The sequence below is a fragment of the Panthera pardus genome, unplaced genomic scaffold, assembly GCF_024362965.1.
Source record: "Panthera pardus isolate Hobbes unplaced genomic scaffold, ASM2436296v1 HiC_scaffold_20, whole genome shotgun sequence".
NCBI lineage: Eukaryota > Metazoa > Chordata > Mammalia > Carnivora > Felidae > Panthera > Panthera pardus.
This window is the reverse complement of record NW_026526766.1, coordinates 44,611,182-44,633,456: the sequence shown is the minus strand read 5'-3', so window position 1 is coordinate 44,633,456 and position 22,275 is coordinate 44,611,182. Positions and strand designations below refer to the sequence as shown.

The 22,275-nt window shown below is 41.8% G+C and overlaps 1 protein-coding gene across 2 annotated transcripts in view; it reads left to right on the top strand.

Moving 5' to 3' along the window:
- The window catches only part of MLLT3 (MLLT3 super elongation complex subunit), a 285,447-nt gene extending 264,762 nt beyond the window's left edge, over positions 1-20,685 (top strand). For both annotated transcript variants that reach the window (XM_019415385.2, XM_019415386.2), the window contains exons 7-11: positions 1,152-1,281; positions 3,906-4,005; positions 9,876-9,947; positions 11,119-11,190; positions 17,970-20,685. In XM_019415385.2, the coding sequence (XP_019270930.1) occupies positions 1,152-1,281; positions 3,906-4,005; positions 9,876-9,947; positions 11,119-11,190; positions 17,970-18,101 (506 nt within the window). In that variant the 3' untranslated portion in view covers positions 18,102-20,685. The remainder of the gene's footprint in view (positions 1-1,151; positions 1,282-3,905; positions 4,006-9,875; positions 9,948-11,118; positions 11,191-17,969) is intronic.
- The last annotated feature ends 1,590 nt before the right edge of the window (positions 20,686-22,275 follow it).

Here is a 22,275-nt window from a genome sequence, read left to right as displayed (position 1 = left end):
ACCATTTTGGCTACTCAAATTTCTTGTTACACTCACTTCCAAAGATATAAGCCCACTACAAAAGCAGAGACATTTGGGTTTTGCAGAGTGTGAGATTGCGAAGAATCAACGCTTATTTTAGAACTGACTTAGTGATAGCTGAGATATTTATGTCATAGATTAGACTTTAGGACTCGCCTAATCCAGAATAAAAATGCCTCTCTCACTTTCTTGATTGCCTCCACAGTGTCTTCTTTAACATTAAAGAGAGTGGTCTTGTTTTCATCACATTTAGAGCAGTCAAATGAAAATAAGCCATGCTGAATCTGAATTTTTTTTCCTTCCCCCCCACCCCCCCCCCCCCCCCAGTTATGTCCTGTTCAAGAATAAAACTAGTTATGGCTTTCTCTCTCTCTCTCTCTCTCTCTCTCTCTCTCTCTCTCTCTCTCTCTCTTCTCCCATCTTATGCTGGATACTCTCTTGAATTTTCTGGGCATCTGATTTATTGCATGGTTTTATTTATGTAAATATATGCTGGTATTTTGCCAGGAATTTCTTAAGCAAAATAAAAATTGGCTGCACAACATTGTTGCTTGCCCAAGACCTGGTGACGAAGATCAATATGAAGATCAGAGATAGGACCTTACACCATGGAATTGACATACTTTATAATCTGAACTTGACTGAAATGCTTGCTTGACCTGAAATTGACCTTGAAATAAAAGGAACAGCTAAACCTTAATAGATCAAAAACTACCACACAAAGGCTGCATTGCCAAGAACAAGTTACAACCATGGTGATTTATTAGCCTCAACTTTTCAATACATGGATTAACCTAACAAAACATTCAATTTACTAATAGACCTTTCTGTTCCTTTTTAGATGTAATTTTTCTTAGAGAAAAAAAATACACAGTAACACATTCCTAGGAAATAGAGATTTTCCGATGAACATCCTGGGGCATCTGTTCTGAAAACAATAGTGTTTTGGTTAGATATGACATTCCCGAAACTACCAAATTTGTTTTGTAAATTGTATAAGTATATATAATAATGGGTTTGTTTGTTTTTTCTGTGACCAGTGTTCAGTGCTGGTGAGCAGTCCTGTGTGTCTAATATGACTAAGTGTGTTTGAAGTCACGTGATTGATTGTGTTTACTGTCATTCCTCAGGTCCTTTAAGGTCCATAATGAAAGATCTACATTCGGATGACAATGAGGAGGAATCAGATGAGGCAGAGGATAATGACAATGACTCCGAGATGGAGAGACCTGTAAATAGAGGAGGCAGCCGAAGCCGCAGGTGAGTGACTTCCCAGGGGTGCAGCTCCCTGCGGTGGAAGCCTGGGAAGCCTGCCCGTTCCCTAGCCTTCCCAGTGGAACCACAGCAAAGGTGTGAAACACCAAACGCTGCCGTGCCTGCGGTAACTGGTCACATTCGTGTCCGTTGGGTCCCCTTGGCGTGCTTATATTCACCTTTACAGGGAACTCTGTATCCCTTTTCTCAGGGAGCAGAGGTTTTTCCTCTAAACATTCTATGGGGAAAACGTCCTATTAGGAGTCCTTGTTCTTGAAAGCATACGTCAAGGTAGCAGGACTGACAGCTGAAGTAAACTCCGTTCTCATTTGAAGAATGTGCATAGTAAATCCGTTGCTATAGTCTCAGAATTTAAGGAAACATGTTTGCTGTTTGTAGCTGGAAATAGTAATTGGCTCCAGTGAATTATGTGTGTGACCTAATTAAAACTAGGATCACCTGTGTGTGTTTTCCAGAAAATAAATTCCTTTTAAGTGTGCTGACAATTAGGTTCCTTAAGTAGCTTTAATGCTGTGAGGCATAATTCCACATTAGAAGATGGTAATTCATGTCACTTATAATTAATAGTCAACTTGAAATTGCCTTGAGGGTTTTATTTCTTTATCACGAGGAAAACAAATAGGCATGCTTACTTTAATGTGTTTGAGTAGAAAAAATATGAATCTACTTGAACTTAAAATCCAATTACATTTATAATACTTCGCATTAAATCTTTTCCCATTACCCATTACTGTGTAAAAGGCCCTAAAATTCCTTAAAAGAATACCATCTTAACCCAAACTGGACAGATCATGTGTTTCCTAATTGGTATTTCCTCAGCGTCCTTGGAGGAGGGCTCCTTGGAGTATATGCCCTCTCAGACCTCTCGGTGATTCTTCCGTGTGGCCACTCAGTACTTACCCTCAATACCTCTTCCTCTACCTTGTCCCCCAAACTCATCGATCTGTGTTTTTTTTTTTTTGAATAGGAGAAAATAAGGAGCCTTATGGCCTTGGCTTTGTAACATTTCCCTTTAGAATTTTTTAATCTGCCAAGAAGTAAACTAAAGGGTAGGACAGAAAGACCTAAAAAAGGACCAGAATGTGGCCGTGAGCATATTTTATAACAGCCCCAAACCCTGACTGCTCTCACATTTACCTGATGAAAAACGCATGACCTATTGAGCCAATTTCCAGTGATTGTTATTTAGAAAATCTAGATGTTCTGTGACTGTGGAGGCTCACCCCGTTGGTGCCCCTTCCCCTGAGTCCGTGCAGGTCAAATCCCACACGCTCGCGTGTTGTCTGATGCCATGCACGTTTGTTAGAGATCCGCGTCTTTCCCCCACCTGCCATGTGCCGTTAGCACAGCAGCGCCTGGGTAACATTTGGTCTTCCCTGCACTTGTAAAGTCCCCACTGTTTAATCAGCTTAAATACTCAGCCTTACCACTTCAGTCAAGAAGCATTTTAAAGCAGCGCTTCAACTGAACACTTCATTAATGTAATTTAGTTAAGAAAAACAAGTTCCATCAGTTTTTGCTAAAAGGATGTCCCAGTGTATCCTTTTCATTTCCTATCTTGTATCTCGTCTATCTGAATATATTACAGGGCTGGAATGTGATTGCCTATTCACAGCAAAAGAAAAACTGTCCTGATTTCTAGAGCATTTTCTGTCTCTGAAAAGAATATTATATTAGGTATACCAGGAGAGGGAACAGACTCTGAAGGGCATTTCAGAAAGAGGGTATACATACACCAGTGTAGAATAAAGAAATATCTCATACTCTGGCTGGAAGAAAATTCTATTTTGTTGTGAAAAGTGAAAAACAGGGGAGGGGTTGTATTTTTGTCATCTTTGGTTGTTGAAAGATATTAGGGTTCTTTAAACAGGTATCCCAAACACACTGTCTTTTCGTCTTGCTGAAGTAGATTTCCAATGAATTGTTGTATCAGTGTTCAAAACCAGGGCCAGCCTTGAATCACTGCACAGTAGAAATAGTTGGTGTGGGTCTAGCACGTTGGGCTTCACACAGCCCATCCTCGATGTCCCCCTGAGCTGTCAGTCACACAGGGCTGTTGTGTGACTGACACATATTCTCCTTCGCCACTGTTTCTACTCCCGCAGCCTGTACTTTCGCCGTATTGGTGAAGTGTTCACCTGTCGCCTAGAGGTGGCGGGGGAGGGAGGGTTCGGAAGGAAAGATAGTAACCTACAAACTGATTTTGCTGACCTTCTGCAGGCTTGGGTAACATGCTCCAGTAGGTGGGTGGAGTTGGAGCAGGGAGATCAACGGGGCCCATAAAATATAGTGGCTGAACACCAGCCTTGGGCTCTGTTGCCTGGGTTTGAATCCCAGAGCCACCACTTTTACCTCTTGGCCCTCGGCGGGTGACCTAGTCTAAGTCTGTTTCCTCATCTGTCGAAATAAGGGTCATTAAAATGAGAAATAGCCGGCAAAACACTCAACACAGTTCCAAATACAAAGGAAGCGCCAGTATGTGTTAGCAGTTGTATGAGTTACAACAAGTTTTCAATGATTTAGCGTTTGGATCCCTTGCTTTCTGCGCCTGTTTCCCTAGATGTGTTAAGAGCTGTCTGTACTGATGCGTGTGACTTGTTTCTTTTCAGAGTTAGCTTAAGTGACGGTAGCGACAGTGAAAGCAGTTCGGCTTCTTCACCCCTACATCACGAACCCCCGCCACCCTTATTAAAAACCAACAACAACCAGGTAAATTGCTGGGTTTGCATTCTTCAAGACTCTGCAAAATTAGGTGTGATCATTTTTACAAAGCACACAAAACTTTATTTTTATTTTTTAATGCTTATTTATTGTTTTTGAGAGACAGACAGCAGGGGAGGGGCAGAGAGAGAGGGAGACACAGAATCAGAAGCAGGCTCCAGGCTGTCAGCACAGAGCCCGACGCGGGGCTTGAACCCACAAACTGTGAGATCATGACCTGAGCCGAAGTCAGATGTTTTTAACTGATTAAGCCACCCATGTGCCCCAAAGCACAGAAAAGGTTTTAGCCCTTAATTAAAAAACAAAAACAAAACAAACCCTCCCTCTTGATATCAAATAAATGGGAATCTACAACCCTAAGAATAAACACACAGTTGGGGTAAAAGAGAACTTCTGTTGTCATGAAAAGTGTGTTCCCTCGGATGGGTTAATTACACGGATGCCGGTAGGGATGGTGACAGAAAGTGCTGCTCCTGATTTCAGTCTGTTCTTCCCCCTCCTCAGCAGTAAGTAGGCTAATCTAATGAATTAGAAAGACTATACCTGTTGAAGCTAGTATAAAACCTGTTTCTTTGTTTTACTAATTGAAGTAATTTACAACTTTAAATCTTTCATCCTCCGTTTCCTCATCTGTAAATGGCGATATTACTACCTGCCTTGCTGGCTTCTGAGGAGGATGATAAATAATATATTTGTGAAGAACAAGAGGTCATGCTCAGACCTACTTGGCACTTTAAGGTGATGGGAGTAGATTTTATTAGTATTGGTGCTGTGTCTATGTGTGTGCTCCTCCAGGAAAGAAGATCATCCTTTGGGATTGTAAGAAATCGTTAATAAAATGCAGAGTAAATAATGGTCATTATCATTGTCCTAACTTGAGCAAAAGGAAGACATTAATTTAATAGTCAACTCAGAATATAGTTATTTGGATAAGGTCTAGGCAAAACTTTGAAAGTTCTGATGAAGAGCTTTTGTCAAACAAATGATTAAGACTGGGATATTTTAAATACTAAAACTAATTTCAAGGAGCATGAAATTGTAAAAGCCTCATAGTGCATTGAGTTGATACACTCATTTATGTAAGCCATTCTTATCTGTTTGTCTAGGCAGATTCCCTGTGACCTCTAGAATAATTGCCTAATCCAAGTTCTCATATGAATATTATGAACTTGAAAATAAAAGAACTGTGCTTTTCGGAAATTATTCTTTTTCACAGGTGTCCTACAATTTTAAACGGCCTTGTCCTTGAACTTGTGATCGTTGCTTTATGGGGAAAATGCAATTCTTTAGCTGACGATGTTTTCTTTAAATTTTGCATAAAGCATAAGATCTCGTAAAAATTAAAATACCTCATTTATAAAGTTTGCCCGCAACTTAAAGCCTCCATTGTGGAGTAGGGATAATATCAGTGTTGCCTGCCTCACCAGTTAACATTCAACTGCAGTTTCTTTGTGGCCTACATGTGAATGCCAGCCCAGCCTCATTGTGTTACAGACTGGCTCTTCAAGGGGTTAGTACATTCTTCCTCCCTACCCTACCTCCCCGCACCCATGGGCCCCCACCTCCAGTGCCCGCCATGCCCCCACCACACATCAAGCACTTCAGGGGCAAGTGAAGACTAAAGCACATAACCATCATCACCAATCAGTCGGGAAGAGCCCTAGGCTGGCTAACTAGATAACTTGGGTTTCTTTTGTAAATTTGTGCTTCAGTATAAGCTGGCAAAAGAATAGAATTTGGACTTTGAATATATTTGCATATTTAATTTAAACCTATGGAGCACTGATTTCCGCTTCCAGTGGTGTGTGTGTATTAGAACCAGGGTCCCTCATGAGCAGCCAGAGTGGCACTGTTGGGAGTTAGGGGCATGAGGTATGTCCCTCCTGAAGCCCCCCATCTTGCCTTTAGAACTGCCCTTGAACACTTCCTGGATGGGCAGTCTTGAGTTGACTTGGCTCAAGTCTGGGCTTCAGGGAAAGGTTTGGATTCTTTGTCAGACTTTTTTTTTTTAAAACCTGTCTAGCAAAACGAGACTGAAAAATGAATAGTATCTATCTGGTGAGGGTAAAAATTACTTTATCCAATTAGATAGCATACCACTGGTTCCTTGGCATATGTTTATTCGATAAATGTAGCTTCACACATGTGAATCATCAATCTGTCAGGAATACTCAGTTATATGTCACTTCCTCCATGCACCTATAAGCATAATAAGAAAGTCCATATGCTTTCACTTTGAGCTAGTCTAGGGTAAGAAATACACGTACCACAAGAGCTCTAATCTCTTTAGAGCATTCTTGGAACTGAGAGAACAAGAAAAGGTTTTTAAAACCTTGTTTAGTATTGGTTTCTTAACCCCTCAAATCACCTGCATTGGTTCAGGTTTGGTGTTATCCCTTTGAAGTCCGTGTTCTGGGACTTCTTAAAAAATTGCTAATCTTATTCTCCATGCTGATGAAGTGAAACAGTAAGAATTTCTTAAAAATATAAAAGTCCCCTAAATTTCACCCTCGGATGTGTTTTCAGTCTTCATTTGAAAGTATGCATGAGAATTTGAAGTTTCCCATCAAATAAAATCAATGAAAACAGACCTTCCATTTCACGGTTAGGCCTTCTTAGTGTGAATTTCCTTCGTTGCTGTGTGTCTTCACATTTCTATAAATTACCAGGCAAAGCTGAGTTTGCCTTACCCGTTCTCAGTTCTTCCAGGGACTAGGGAAAAGGGAAAGTGCTAATTGAGTCAAACATTTTCTAACTATTGAAAAAAAGTGAACAGAGAGCCACATGTCAACAAAGCAAGTAATTAACCTGAGTATTGTTACGAGCTGCTAGTGATCATTAACATGAAAGACCGATCAGAAGAGGATCCATCTGCTGAATAATTGAGTTGTCAGTCCTCACAAAGGGATGCAGAAAAAATAATAATCTTGAAAGTCTGATTCTCAAGCCATATCCTCAGATTAAGGATCTTCGCTCGGTTTTCTGGGACCACCATGTGTAGAAACGGTGCGTCTTGGCAGCCTGGGTGGCAGTTTCCTTCAGTAAAGCCTCGTCGGCAATAATAGTGCTGTGCCATTTTAACCAGAGGTGTTTTGCTTTGTTTTGTTTAACTACAAACCTCCCATATGTGTGAGTTTCAAACAAAATCAAAATTCCAGATCCTTTTTGGCTGAAAGCGTGGAGGAGAAGGGGGTGGGGAAGAGGGGCCTTGAGGGAAGGAAGTGCTCCATTGGACCCAAGTTAATATTCAGAATATCATAAATTACCTATCCGCCTGCAAGGCATGTTGAAAGAAATTAAAGAGTCTATCTAGTTAAACTGGTTTGAAATAAGCCCATGGAAGACAAGGTGCTGTGTACTTTTATATTCTGGAGTCGTTTCCTTAAAGATAAGAAATGATCATAAATAAAACAATTGTCTTCAGCTTGGCTCAGCTCTCTCAGAATGAGGTTTTGACAAAGCTGTTTATTTTGGAGCAGGGAGAGATCAAAGAAGGAAGATGAACTGAGCCCTCTCTGGGCAGCCACTCAGTAACTTGAGGCGGATCACTGACACCCGGAGCTTTTGTTCCTGCCACTGAAGCTTCAGAAGAAAGAAACTAGGATCTCAATGTAGTTTGGCCTTCTGTGCTGTCGCACTTACGGAATGTGTAGGGTGGGACTCAAGTGCCCTGAATGTTCTGTTTTCTGCTCTGAAGAGAAGGTGGTAGAACTCTCTAAACCTAGTGAGCAAAGTTGCATTACAAATACAGAGCCCTTAGTCACTTTGACCCCGGGAGTGCAGTGACCGACTTGCCCCCCCCCTCCCCCCCCCCCCCCCGAGTGGGACAAGATAGGAACACAATTCAGTTTTCTAGTGCATTAGGCAAGCACGCAGGCACTGTTTTTCTTTCTGGCCTGAAATCTCAGCAGATTGTCTCTGCTTTGCCCCACCGTGTGGTCTGAGTTGGCGAGGAGTGCCATCTACTGACCTACTTACTCCTAGGTCTCAGAGCTCTGAGTTTCCCTGGAGGTCTCATTTCCAGCAACAATAGAGAGAAGGAAATTCTGAATGTAGCAGAGTGTTGGGTTTCCTGTACAGTGCAGCATGTGAAAAACGATTGCCTTGCCCCACTGATTAAGTAATTTCCTTGTGTTGCCCAAAGCATTGTATTTTAAGTGAGTGAGCCTGGTCAGATTGGTCATCTGGTTATCTTAATGTTAAAACTGAAGAAATGAAGGCAATTCTCAGGAAAGGCTCTGTTAGAAGCTCACTTCTTACCTGTGCATCATTCTAAATTCAAAGGAAAAGATATCCTTTTGAAAGCATTTGGTCTTTTCCAGAATGTCATGGTCCTATCCTCAACAGGTAAAATGTTTATTGGTAGTATAAAATTTTACCGCTGAATGGGAATCTGGACATTTTCTTGTTCATCTCTTCGATTTCGTCTCATTTTTTTGAGGTCCGAAATGTTAAATAATAGGGCTATGGACCTGAACTTGAGTTTCTGAGCCCAATCAGTGCTGTTTCCCCCACAAATTAAAAGTGAACTCATTTTAAAATCATTTTTGTATTATGGAATATGGTAGATTTTTGAATAGAACTATGAGTGTGTGTGTTACAGCAGAGAATGGATAAGGAGCGATGGGAATATGAGACATCTATTTATTCATTACTTATTTACTTTTAAATGTTTGTTTATTTTAAGAGAGAGTGCACGGGAGGGGCAGAGAGAGGGAGAGAGAATCCCAAGCGGGCTCCATCCACACTGTCAGTACAGAGCCCAGTGTGGGGCTCGAACCCACGAACCATGAGATCATGACCTGAGCTAAAATCAAGAGTTGGATGCTTAACCTAATGAGGCATGCAGGCACCCCAGGAATATGAGACTTCTTAAATATATCCTTTATTTGGCATTTTCCTCCATAATATTAGCTTCTGAGATTATAACTCACTTGGTAATGAGGTTATCATGAAAAAGACAAATTACTTTGCCTTTTCTGTTTATGTACATTTGTAAACACTCATCAATAAATTCAGTGGATCTCAGCAATTTGAAACGAGGCCCATTTAAAAATATTTCCCTCATAATCCTCAATTTCGAAGACTCCAATAAATCAGCTGTATTTATTAAATAATAATTTGTTTCTCCTTTTTATTAATTAGAAACCTAGCTCCCCACGGATGCATCTAAACAGCATGCCAAACTACTGTTCGTATCCTACGTTGTAATTGGTTCCTCTAAAATGACAGGCGCTTGCTATTTTATCATGGGTAGACACATCATTTCTTGAGCCATGGAAGATAGCCCTGGCTCTTGATTTCTTGAGTTGGAGGATGCCAGGTTGGGAGCAACCAGTGTAACTGATGGCCATCTTCATTTTCACAGCTGCCATCAATTTAGTGGATATGAGTAATTTTTAGAATCTGAAAGGCAGGTACTAAAAAGGGGCATCTGAGTGTTTGTTTTATCATCCCTAGCATACTGAGCACTGGTAGTCATGCTGAAACAGCAGAATGAATAAGAAAAAAAAAATCTTGCCGGAGGGGACTATAATCTCGTATAACTCAGCTGCTGTGCATATGTGTGAGAGTGTTGTCACAAAAAAGCAGCAGCCTGGGAAGCTTAGATCAATTTCCTTATCGTCAACTTCTTTTTTTAAAGTCTTTTGGCCTGACTCAGCATTTCAGATATAAGTCCTTTATTTTCTAAGAAAGAGTAAGATTAGATGAGACGAAAGAAAATGTGTAGAGGAGACTTGCTGTTTGGAAAGTGATCTTATTGTAGAACATTTCATTCGTAAGTGCCTTTGTTTAGGTGGCAGGTCAGCTACGAAGTGCTTGAAATCAAGTTTAACAGCGTTCTCTTTGATCCCTAGATTCTTGAAGTGAAAAGTCCAATAAAGCAAAGCAAATCAGATAAGCAAATAAAGAACGGGGAATGTGACAAGGTAGGTTTCCAGGGCGTTCTATGAGTGCTGCAGCACTGACGTGTCTTCCATTTCCTTGTGTTTCCCTCAAACATCCTTGGTGGTTCCCCTTTCATTTCTGCATCGGAAGTGCCCAGCACCACCCCCACCCCCCTCACCAAATGATGAGCACTTTTCCTCAGTGCTTTGTAGTTGATTTTCCAAGTCTTGCTTAGATCTTCAGCGTTAAGCTGGGCCCATATGCTACCATTTGCCACGAAGCCTGTATTGCCAAGGGATTTGGGGCACACTGAATTGGGAGGTAAGAAAATCATGGTGGAGATAGAGGGTTGAGGAGTGTCAGCCACAAGGGAGCAGGACGCCCGAGCCTCGTGTAACATGCTTTCCAAGTGTGCATCGTGCATTCGACATCTGACTTCCAGACCTGTTGCGGGCAGGGTGATAAACACGCTCTGCAGGATCAGGCTAGGCCTGACTAAAGCTTCACCAACCTTTCCTTTGCCTTCGCTGCAAACGACGCTAGAAAAACCCATGCAGTTATGCTAACAAAGATTCATGAGTCTGAGCATATGGAAAGAGAGGTACGCTTCTGTCCTTGCAAGGGAGCTTTTGACAAACCAGATGCTAATATGGATAGCAATCTCTAGTTTTCATAAGACATTCTCTTCTGTCACTTCCTATTTACTGGCGATGTTAGGTATGACCAGGAAAGCTTTTTTTTTTTTTTAATAGAGTTTGTCCTGATGTAATTGGTAATGTGCATTTATACTCCCATGTTCAAATTTAGACTTTTTTTTAGTTGAATCTTAGTTAAAAATCTTCTGAGATGGAAGAATTAAAAAAAAAAAAAAGTGATAGCCTGTGATAATATGTTTAAATTCACAATTTAGGATTGAGTACCCTTTCTCTCTGTGGAGGGTGTTACCAGGAGAGGGTGAGTCTGCTCCTTTGAATCTTGTTGAGAGCACATAAGTGCAAGAATTGCCCCTCGTAAAAAAGCTGGCTTTATACGAGTTGGCCAGGAGAGACTTGGTCTGCAAAGGCCTTGGGTACCGAGTCCACACAGCCCTGGGAAGGGTGGTAGAACGGGGAACCTCCACCTGCTGCTTGTATGTTCCTGTTCGTTTCTTGTTTTGTTTGTGGATCGCTTCCTAAAGTGCTTGTTCTTTTGGGGGATACTCTTCTCTTTCAGGCCTACCTAGATGAACTGGTCGAGCTCCACAGAAGGTTAATGACGCTGAGGGAAAGACACATTCTGCAGCAGGTGAGAACTGCTTTTTAGCACGACCCTTTCTAGAAGCCTCAAGGCCTACTCTGTATCGTAACACCTGGAGGTCACACCAACCCTACGCTGTCAGCAGAAGTCTTTGGGGGGAGGGGGGCTCATGGCCCAGGTTACCTCAAAGTCCGCTCTGCAGGTCCCGCCCCTCCCCCGGTGTTGCAGAGGATGAAAACTGGGTCGTCGTGGAGGTGACGGTGCCGGATTGTACCGATGCCTCAGCCGGCTGACTGATGCTGTCATGTGGGCTGAAGGAGGGGATAATGGAAGTGCAGAAGCCTTTGGGGCCAGGCTTCTAGTTTCATGAGAAAACAGTGATAAGAATGTCAGTCAAATGGGGTAAACATTTGCGATTTCAATTTAGTAACCTTTTGCCAGTGCTCTTCTGAGGGAAATAAATATCTTCCTCGTTTCTCTTATCTTCTACAACATACATCTATTATTATGAACTCAACTGTGAAATTCTTGTGGAGTGGGGAAACTTCTGTTCGTACAATTTGATGTTTTGAGAAGATAAGGGTGCTTTTTAATTTTACTATAGTTATAGTACACGTGTCCGTTGCGTTAACAGTGGCTATCGATAAAATAACTTAGTTCTTTAACACCCAAAGAGAAGGTTGCGTTCTGAATTCCAGGGTGGGTTTGTAGATTATTTCACTGTTTGAAATTTTGTTTTATTACTACTTTCAAATGACTTGAAGGAGTGCTTAATCTACCCCAGCTGTGTGTGGGTTATCTTTTTTTAATGTTTAATGGCTGATGGTCACATTTATATTCTGTGTACATTTTTTGCTGAAATCTATAAATACATACTCTCGAACCTGCCAAGTTCCCTGATTTGTCTGATACGCTTTTTAACCCTTCTAGAGTTTCAGATTTGAACACAAGGTTACAGACCTACAGTTCCTAACTGGGACGAGTTGGATTTCTTGTGTTTCTCTGTAAGCGAGTGCGGGGAGGGGAGTGGTTTACCCTAAGAATTACTCCAGTCCTCTGCTGGTGTCTTTCTTCAACGTTCTTTTGTCGAAATGAAAATTGTTCAGCTTGCCATTTACCAATTACTTGGGGTTAATTGACTGAATGGTGATGGTAAATCTATTAGCGGATAGTCCCGTCCCTTTCTATCCCCTTTTAAACACCAGCTCTGAACCACTGTGGAGCGGTTGTCCAATAAAGCTACTAACGCACAAGCTGGGCCCAGATAGTGAGTCTCGCCGGAGAGCGGAACAGATGTTTGGGCAGGGCTGGGACACCTTCACAAAGAATGCCCAGCCATCAAGGGGAGGAAGCAGACCGTTGGCAAGGCCTTACCTTGGGGTGTCGTTGGCATTCCGATTTCATATTGTCCTTTGATTTGACCTTTGAAAGAATCGTGAGGCAAGGTGGCCTCCTGGAGAATTCTATCGAAGTGGATTACTTTAGTGTCCTAGAGGGAGAGAGTGACGGCTATGAATTTTTAGCCTGGCATCAAGGCGCTCCAGGACGCACAGCGTTTCAGCCTAATTGCATTCCCAGGCCGGTTGAAAGCTCTCAGTCTTTGGCCTTTTGCCTCGTAATGCAGCTGAGGCTCGTGATTATGATACCATGATGCATGTCCTGTCACGGTTTACTGCTTAATTAATTCCTATTGTAAAACATAGCACTACTGAGGACTAATGTTATTCCCCACCTCGAGAGCTGCTCATCTCATGGAATTCATTCCACAGAGGCCACGTCTTCACCGCCGCGCGGGCCTGAGCCCCTGCGACGGGATTTCTGGCGAGGCCAGGATCCCATCCTAGGTCTTTTACTATCAGACGCATCCTATCAAAAAATCTGGTCTGATGGTTTTATTCGGCTCACAGAAAGTGGCTAATGCCTTTGTTTTACTCTGGGGACATACGGTACTGGCCCCCGGTTTCTAGCTTACTGAGCAGAAGGTACTGGATCAAGAGAGCCTGTGTTCTTAAGCCACTTTTCCTTAGGTTAAAAATACAGTACAGGGGATACATCCAAACCCAGAGATGTGAGTACCGAGGACTGCTGAAGGATTTGATTTTTCTTCAAACCGTGCATTCCACATTTATTTGGAAAGGGAGACCCAGCACTTCTAACCTCCCCAGCAATTGAGCTGAGTCTGGATTGGCTGCTTCTTAGGAGGAAGAAAAAGCTCTAACGAGAACCACGCTTTCCTCAGAAGACAGGTTAACAGGCTAGAGAACAGCTCCTGGACTTTTAAAATTATCTTCAGGGAGGTGCAAGTGAGTGGTATATTGGGGTATTCCTTCTCACAACGTGGAGAAACCTCCCTGAGAAGTCTTCTGCTGAGAATCATCATCCCCATCTTGGGAGATTGCCCCCATGTTACGGAATCCCCTGTGGCTACGATCCCGAAGGCCTGCCTCTAGCCCCGGGGCAGGACACACAGGGTCCCACGGTAGACAGCATTTCCCTGTTGGTAGCCAAGGCGATCCTCCAGGAAGACCCGAACGTACCTCAGGCAGAAGCGGTTCAAGCAAAGCGTGTTCAGTACTTGCCCTCAGTGAAAAGGCTGCTTTGGGACAGAAAGAACTGTGGTTGGTTTGGTTTTTTTAATGTAATTAGACCAAGAACAATGCATCTGCCTTTTTATAATTAAAAACCAGGGTTGGGGAAAGGAGCCACCGATTTAACAAGTGGATCATACCCCCCTTTAAAAACCAACAAAAAACCCTGCCTGCATGGTACCCCCTAAAAGGCATCTGTGGCAGGAAATAATCCATCACGAATGTTTTCACCATAACCGTGATCAGAAGAATGAGTTAAGCAGCTGAGATACTCTTCCTTTTCTACTATGCGTACACTGTGCCCTTGCCTTCCTTTCTTATCTATAGTCACTCTTCTATTATTATTATTATTTGGGGGAGGTCTTTACTGTTGCAGGATGATGCAGGGTGAGGGCACCAAGGTGGGGCCACACCGCATCAGCAGAGCAAGGTGATGCCTATAGAGAGGCAGACAGCCATCCTCGGAGGACCAGCGGGGTGCTTTTAGGCCTTGTGGCTCCTGTCATCAGAATAAGACGGGTTGATGCTGTGCTTCTGATGTCCTAACCATCAGGATTCCTGGAAAGGAACCCACATTTATTTTTCTTTATGAAGTCTTTACTTAATTGAAGACGTGGGTGCATGCTCTAATAATTCAAGTCGTTAATGCCGTTCCCTTTGGCAAGTTGTCCCGAACGCCCCGCCTGCTGCACTACTGGTACTTTGAGGCCATCTCTGCATCTACCTTGATGTATTCTTACAAGCTCCCATAAAAGTGTGGGGCTCATTTAGGGAGATTGATCAGGTCCCGTTCATTTCTTTGTTTGTGGCTGCAGGCGGGCAGGGTGGGGGGAGGGGAGGGTGCCGCGTGGGGAGGAGGTAGGAGGCCTGTCAGCCAAGCCCTGGAAACCTACGAGACACCCCATCCCCTGGCTGGCAAATGGGTTTATTTGCTTCAGAATCAAGCAACTTTTTCTAGAAGGTATCTTTATTGCTCTGTTTTGTACTTACTGTTAAGTCATTAGCTAAACGGAGTCACAGAAAGCGATTTTCTTAAAGGAGTGAGTTGTCATTTCAAAGGGAAAACCTAGGACTATGTTTTACCCCTACATTGTGATTTAACTACTCTCCCTCATCTTCTGTTCTCCTTGCTTTCTTCCCTTATCCCTGCCAACTTTTATTATAATTATTTTTTAAAGATTCAAGTAAGCCTTTTCTGAGTTTTAGCTTCTGGCATTTTCCCCGCTTCATTTGTTTTAGTGTCAATGAAATGGCCAAGAGTCAATGAGGGGAGGTGGAGAGAGCACTGGGTCTGATGGTTCCTGTGCTGTCCAGTTACCTCCTAGAACATTAAGGATAAGTTTATATGGTAATCATAATCACGTTTCCCTGATCTGCGTCACAATTCCGTTTATAAAGAAGCTTTCATTTATCCTATTATCTTATTTGACCCTGTTGCACATCTGTGTCATAGGTAAAACAGGTGCCGTTATCCCCATTTTACAGAAGAGGAAGAAACGGAGGGTCAGAGGTTATAATGTTCTGTGGGATGCCATTCAAATAGTGAGCACCATCAGAACTGATACACATAATTTGGGACTCCATTCAGAATGCTTGGTCACTTACCCAGTGGCCAGCAGTCACACTCTGGGACAATTGTCATTTGCCTCCCCTGTGTACATTGAAAGCCTATTTTTTCCTGTCCTGAAGATCACGTATTTTTACTAGGCCTATACTGTTTCTTTACAATGTAGCAAAAAAGACAATTTACTCTGGAAAGCACCCTAAATTCAATTGATGGTCAACACATACTAAGTATTTGATTGCCTTGAAAAGTTTGTGTGTGGACATAGCTGTGTATGTGCCTCAGTATGTATGTAGATGTGTGTGGGTGGCTTATCCAAAGCTCAATAACTATTAATAAAACAAATGAGTGTCCGCCTTCCATCTTGTTAGTGTTAGTAAGTTCTTGCTTGGTAAGTCCTTATGTGAACGTAGTATTTTAACCATAACTGGGAACAGCCTTTCTAATCTTTTGATGCATGAGCTAGAGATAGAACCCTGAGTCCAGGGGTTTAAGTAAGGCCCTCTGTCTACCTACCCACACCCCACTCCTCCACCCCCTCCATCCACCCATATAATAGGTGGTCAATGTAGTGGCTTAAAAGGTGTCATTGAGGGGCAGTCGGTTGAGCATCCAACTTCGGCTTGGGTCATGATCTCGCGGTTTATGAGTTCAAGCCCCGCGTCGGGCTCTGTGCTGACAGCTCGGAGCCTGGAGCCTGCTTCGGATTCTGCATCTCCCGCTCTCTCTGCCCCTCCCCCGCTCATGCTATATCTCCCTCTCTTTGTCAAAAATCAATAAAGCATTAAAAAAGTGCCATTGAGGATGTAGACTCCTTGCCCTTCTGCTCTGCCATCTTTCCAAAGACACATATTCACTGTCTGTATCCTGCTTAAAAATTGTCCTGAAATCCCAGCGACTTCTGACAAAATAAATTAAATAGCAGTATCTGCCACATGCTGCAAGTGGGTCTGGGGAGGCCAGCGTTTTAGCTGGGCATGTTGCCACTTCCAGAAAAATCCAGCTTCTACTAGTGAAAAAGAAGGGATAAATGGATGTTAGGTAGACAGGTTGCTGTGTCTGTCATGATTTCACAGTGAGAGTAACTTCTTTTTTTATTATGAAACCTGTAGTTCTATCTGTAAAAAATAGTTCCAGCCATTGAGTAAGGCAAGAACAACTCAGTCTGGAGCTGTGTGATTAATTGGATTGGGGTTCAATATGTCTTTTATGCCTCTGTGGAAGTCAAATATGTCAGGAATGGGGGGCACATTTTCTATGGAGAGCCACTGACCCATAGGGAGGACTTCACAAACTTACTGTTTTTTAAAGAAAACTAATCGTAAGAAGAGAGGGTCAAAAGTTTCCTTTCTGCTGCTTTCAACCTGAAATTAGGTAATGTAAAACTCCATTGAATAAATAATAGGCTACATAATGAAAACTGTTCTCTTCTTTAAAGTTATTGAATGAAAGAGAATGGGAAGCAAGTGATAGGAGGGGAGTGGAGGGTTCGCCAATTTTCTCTGCAAATATTTTTTCTTTCATCCTGATGTTGATTTGTCTTCTCTCTCCCACAAAGCTTGCTAAGATTAACCCCCCTCCATCCCAGTTTACCTACAACATACATCTCTAAAATCCATGCAACTCCAGCACAGCGTCCATTTTGGATAAAATTACTAGTAAAATAAGAATGGAGAGACACACAACACGAGGAAAGATTCTCCCAAACCAGCAATCAACATCATTCTTAACCTTGAAACCTTAGAAGCACCCTCTTGTAAGCCAAGGCAAGACAGCAACAGTACCTTCTGCCATCTCTTTCTGGAAGTTAGAGCCAATACAGTAAGAAACGAGGTATGACTATTCCAAACGAGGAGACGAAGGCTTTCCTTTTCTTTTTATAGATAATGCATTTTCTAGATAATTCATTTTCTAGATCATACTTATTACCCCCAAGTATTCAAGAGAATAAACGGAACACGACTCTAAGTAATAAGTATAGGTTTTCCTTCATTTTGTTGAAGTGTAACAAAGTGTATAGCTGGAGGAATTTTAACAGAGTGAATGTGTCTTTTGTAACCGGCACCCAAATCAAGCAACAGTAACCCCTTCCAGTTCCTCCCCATGGTCTTCAGAGGGTGGGATTGTAGTTGGCTTTTTTTTCTTTGTGGGTTTTTGTACTTTAAGCTTTCAACAATAACATAATCAGAGAGAGAAATGACCATTATTCTGTGTGTGTGTGCATGTATGTGTACTTTTTTCATAAGGAGTTTTGTTATTTCTAGGATGGAATTTCCTTACTCTAGTCACTATCCATTGAGTCTGTAGCTAATTTTGAAAGGGGTCTTGAAATTGTACCTCCCTCTAACCACCCATACAGTAAAATAGTCTATTGAGGACTTGAAAGCAGAAATCAGTTTAAAGGATATGAATGATGAGAACAGGTATTCTGTTCTCATTGAGAATTTCAAAGAGTTAACATTCCTTTGGCTTGTTACCACAGTGGCTAAGAGAGGGTTCCTTGCCATCAATGGCATAGGACCTTCTTGCCATAAAGGAGAATATCAGTCTCTTGGTTCTATATGTGATCCTCTCCCTCCCTCCCTCCCTCTCTCTCTCTCTGTCTCTCTGTCTCTCTCTCTGGCTTTTGATGTCCATTGCTTATTTCCCAAAATTTCTCTTCTTTATTCCCCTAGATCGTGAACCTTATAGAAGAAACTGGACACTTTCATATCACAAACACGACATTTGATTTTGACCTTTGCTCGCTGGACAAAACCACAGTCCGTAAACTACAGAGTTACCTGGAAACATCTGGAACATCCTGAGGATACAACAACTGGATGCATCAAAAACTATTGTTTTGTTTTGGTTTTTTTTTTTTGGTTGTGATTTTTTTTTTTGTTTGTTTATATGAAAACACTCAGAATGATGCAACCAAAAGGGAAAAAATAAAAATCAAACAACCTTCAGCTTTATTTTTCTTTAAAGCCAGTCATCATCTCTTGATAAAGGAGAGGTTAAGCAAACCAGCCTCAGCGGACCACTCTTCTCTCCAAGGAAATCCCCGGGAAGAGTTAGCCTGGATAGCCTTGAAAATAAATCAAACACAACACAAGAAAACTTAAAGAATGTGTATGGTATCATGTATCTCTCTCTGTGGCGGTTCATTCCACAGGACGAATGCATATTCAACACACTGCCTTATTACATAACTGATCTATTTATTATCGCATACAGATATTCTAAAGTCGTTGAGGGAATGACACCACAAGACATTATAAGTACTTGTACTTGGTCCCATGGATGCTCTTTCAATGCAGCGCCCTTGCCATCCCAAGCCCAGTGACCTTACTTGTACACCGTGCCACTCTCCACCAACTTTTCCAAGTCCTTTTACTCGTTGCAGTCCGCATTTGCCACCTTTTGTTTTTCCAGTTCCAGGACACAAATGATCAACTGGGGGGACCAAATTGCCACCCTGATTTTCTTCTTTGTGGTCTTTCTTCTGAGAGTTGGGGCCCAGCCCTTGGCTGTATCCATATAATGATCTTGGACCATGGTAGAAAATGCACCAAATAGGATCATATGAATTGTTGTCTAGCCTTAGTCAATAAACCTGTAGGACTTTTAACCAAGTGTACCTGTAAACGTCCTGCATCCAGCATTGTTGAGCTGTCTTCAACATTCTTCTTGTGTCTGTTTTACTGTTCTAATACTAGATAAATATGGAAGTAAAAGCATTCCACAGGATCATCGTTTAAAAAAAAAAAAAAAAAAAGGAATCCTGGTTCTGTTTTCTAAAGAAATGTTGTAGAAATTCTTAATTTGGATCTATTTATTAGAGTTTCAGCTTTCTTCGGCTGCCAGTATGTTCTCCATCTTTACCATAAAACCTGGAATAAGAGATTTTTGTTCCTGTATGATCCTCTTAGACTCTTTTATATTTGGAAAATGAAAATCTTTCTTTGGGGGAAGATTCTTGGTTATGCTGCCATAACAGATTATGTATTAACTTGTAGATTCAGTGGTTCGATCCTGTTTAGTCACTTGCTTATGTTTCCAGAAGGATTTCTTGTATTGGTGAAAATAAAGATGGCTGGGGAGGGGGGGGATATTTTTGTTCTTGATGTACCCTGTTTTAAAACTAGAAATCTGTCCTGTGGCATGCAAAAGAAAGCGAATTATTTTTAAAAGAAAAAAAAAAAAAACCCCGAAGTACTTTTGGTGTCATTATTCCATCCTGTCCATAAGTGGAGATGTGCAAAGTGAGAACAGCTCATCTTTCAAGTTTTTGCTAGGAACTCAACCGAAAAGAAGGGGAAATGAAGAAATACTTCTGGATCCAAAGGTTCATTCACTGGATCAGCCTTAAGAAAGCCTCTATGTGTGCGAATAGACCGGTCTCTAGGCTCTCCCTTGTTTATTCCCATGCCAGATGCTGTCTTTTCATACAGAGATTAACTAGTGTCTGTACAGAAAATGGGCTTTCCAGACCCATTCTTTTGGGCAGTAATGTAAATGCAGATTGATAATGAAGTTATTTCTGCATTTTAAAAAGGGGATTTTTTTTTTTACATTGTTTCTTTCTATCCAAAGACACTATTTTTTTCCTTTAAAAAAATTATAATACAGCCATGCTCCTTGTAAATTACTTCTGAAGCGTCCTCCCCAAGGACAAGTGTACTTTTCCGGTAATGTTATGATTCTCGATGGTTGGCATGAACCGCCCTTGAAGCATTTGTTGTGTGTCCCCTACTCAGTGTTTAACTCCAGAAACACTTCTGGAGTCATTTTGGATATAAGGTGACTGATTTGTGTGGTTTTAGGCGTGGTTTTAGTTGTGTCTGGTTCTGTTTTTAACTTTGCAGATGAAAGGGGGAGGGCGATGCTTATATGAATTGTTTGCAAAATTTAGAAATCTTTAAACGTTTCTAACTGCTAATCCACATATTCTAATTAAGCCAGAAATGGATGTGGTTTAACTGAAATATCTGTGTAGTGTTAACTAGAAATGTATATATGTAGTTCGGGCCATTTTTATTTTTGTAACTAAGTTGTATGGCAAAAATGATTTGGCGGTGTGAACATTTTTCTCGTTCCTCTGGCTGTTTACCAGGAAACTAGGTAACATAAGCGACCAAACAACAAGGACAACAAGAAGGGAAGCTACTACAGTGATAAACTTTAGACCTAAAATTTAGGCAATAAAGCAAATGTCTTCAGACTCTCGTCAAAATGTAAGTTTGTACATTTAATAACGAAATTCAAGAAAACTTCCTCATGGACACAGCAAAAAGAGCTGTCCACAAAATTTCCAGAGTGAGAGTCACATTGTTGATTTTTTGCAAGTTGTATTCTTACTCTCATCGAATCCTTAAATGCAGAAATAATAAATCCCCTTTTGATGAATTTCAAATAGTTATACTTCTCTTCAAGTAACCCTCTCAGTTCTGCCATGTTTATAAACACCATTGAAACCTGTCGAAAAATATGTTTGGCACATGCGTATCCTAACAGGGGCATTAGTATTCTAAGCACAAAGGAAAAATGGCAGGGTTTAATTTCTTAGATAGATAGGTTTCAAATAAAATCAACTGGGTGATTGCGAATATGGTTTGAGACAGGCTGAGTATGAGAAGCTTTCTTTAAATTTTCCTCTAGTACTTTGACCGGGGTGGGGGGGCAGCCGGGTGCGGGGGGAGGGATGTGTGTCTAGAACTCGAACTCCACCCCCACCCCTAATAAATTAGTTTTTGCCTCTGGTTTTGCAGCAGGATTATGCTTCCATCCTAGTTAGCATATAGCAGTCACGTTAGCAACGAAAACGTTTGCCGTTATAAACACCTTCACTGCAGTCCACTTCTCCCTCTCCCTTTATGTAGACAGGCGTGTCCACATATGCTTGCATATCGTGTCCAAGTAGGGGAAAGCGTAAAAAGATGGGGAGACAAAAACTCTACAAGAGACACCTAGGCTACTGTGCGAAACAGTTTTAAATTGCTAAGCCAGTGTCTCTGATCTGAATCACGATTCCCCTTTTTGTGGAAAGAGCCGATAAAATTGGTTTTCTTCCACCAAAAATGTTTCTGCCGATCCCTTTTCCAAACCCAGCTAACCTTTCAGAAAGACAGCTCAGGCCTACGTAATATCCCACATACTGTTCGAAGCCCCACCGTTCCAAGGATGTTCAAGGTAACATACCTGTTTAGAAGAGACTTTATTCTTAAATGCTTTAACTCTACCTAGGGGACAGAATTGGGTGTCCAGTGGTGGACGTGGTGGCTTATGTTCATTTCTTTTACTTGTGAGAGTGATCGGCTCAAGTAGTTTGCTGTCCGCTTATTTCGTTCCACCTTTAGCCTTTTGTGTTCTAACGCTACGCGCTGCACACACGTGCGCACACACACACGTCCTGATCTTGCGCCAGACTGTTGCTCTAAAATTAGGAATGCGATGCGGAGACCATTACAGCCGCAGTGAATGTTGAGTTGCTCCCCGAGGTTTAGTTTCGTCTTGGGCCGGAAGTCTACATCTTTGGCCCCTTTTGTTTTGTATGATGCTTTTGGTCGTGTAGGCACGGCCACCCCTGGATGTTCCTTGTAAAGATGCCTTGAGGAGGTCGATTTAAAAGGAAGACAAAGCCACCGCTGTCTGTAAACTGTAAATATGTATTTTGGCACTTGTACCGCAGTAGGTGCAAATCGAGTTCTGATGGAAATGCTGACAGATCCTTCATGGTGGCCAGAGCTACTGTGCAGTGCGAAAATAAATGAAGCAAAAATGTATTCTTGAGATTAACAGTGCAAGGCCAGTACGTTTTATAAATCTGTCAGTATCTTCTTTAATGGAGTATGTGCAGTGACGTTGAAAGATACACTATGTATGTGTGTGTAGAAGCTATCCTGTGACCTACAGGGCATTCGTAAGATGTATTTCCCATTTCTAAAACCCGTGTTGAAATATAAGTACAGATTGACAGAAATAGGTGTTTTACTTAAA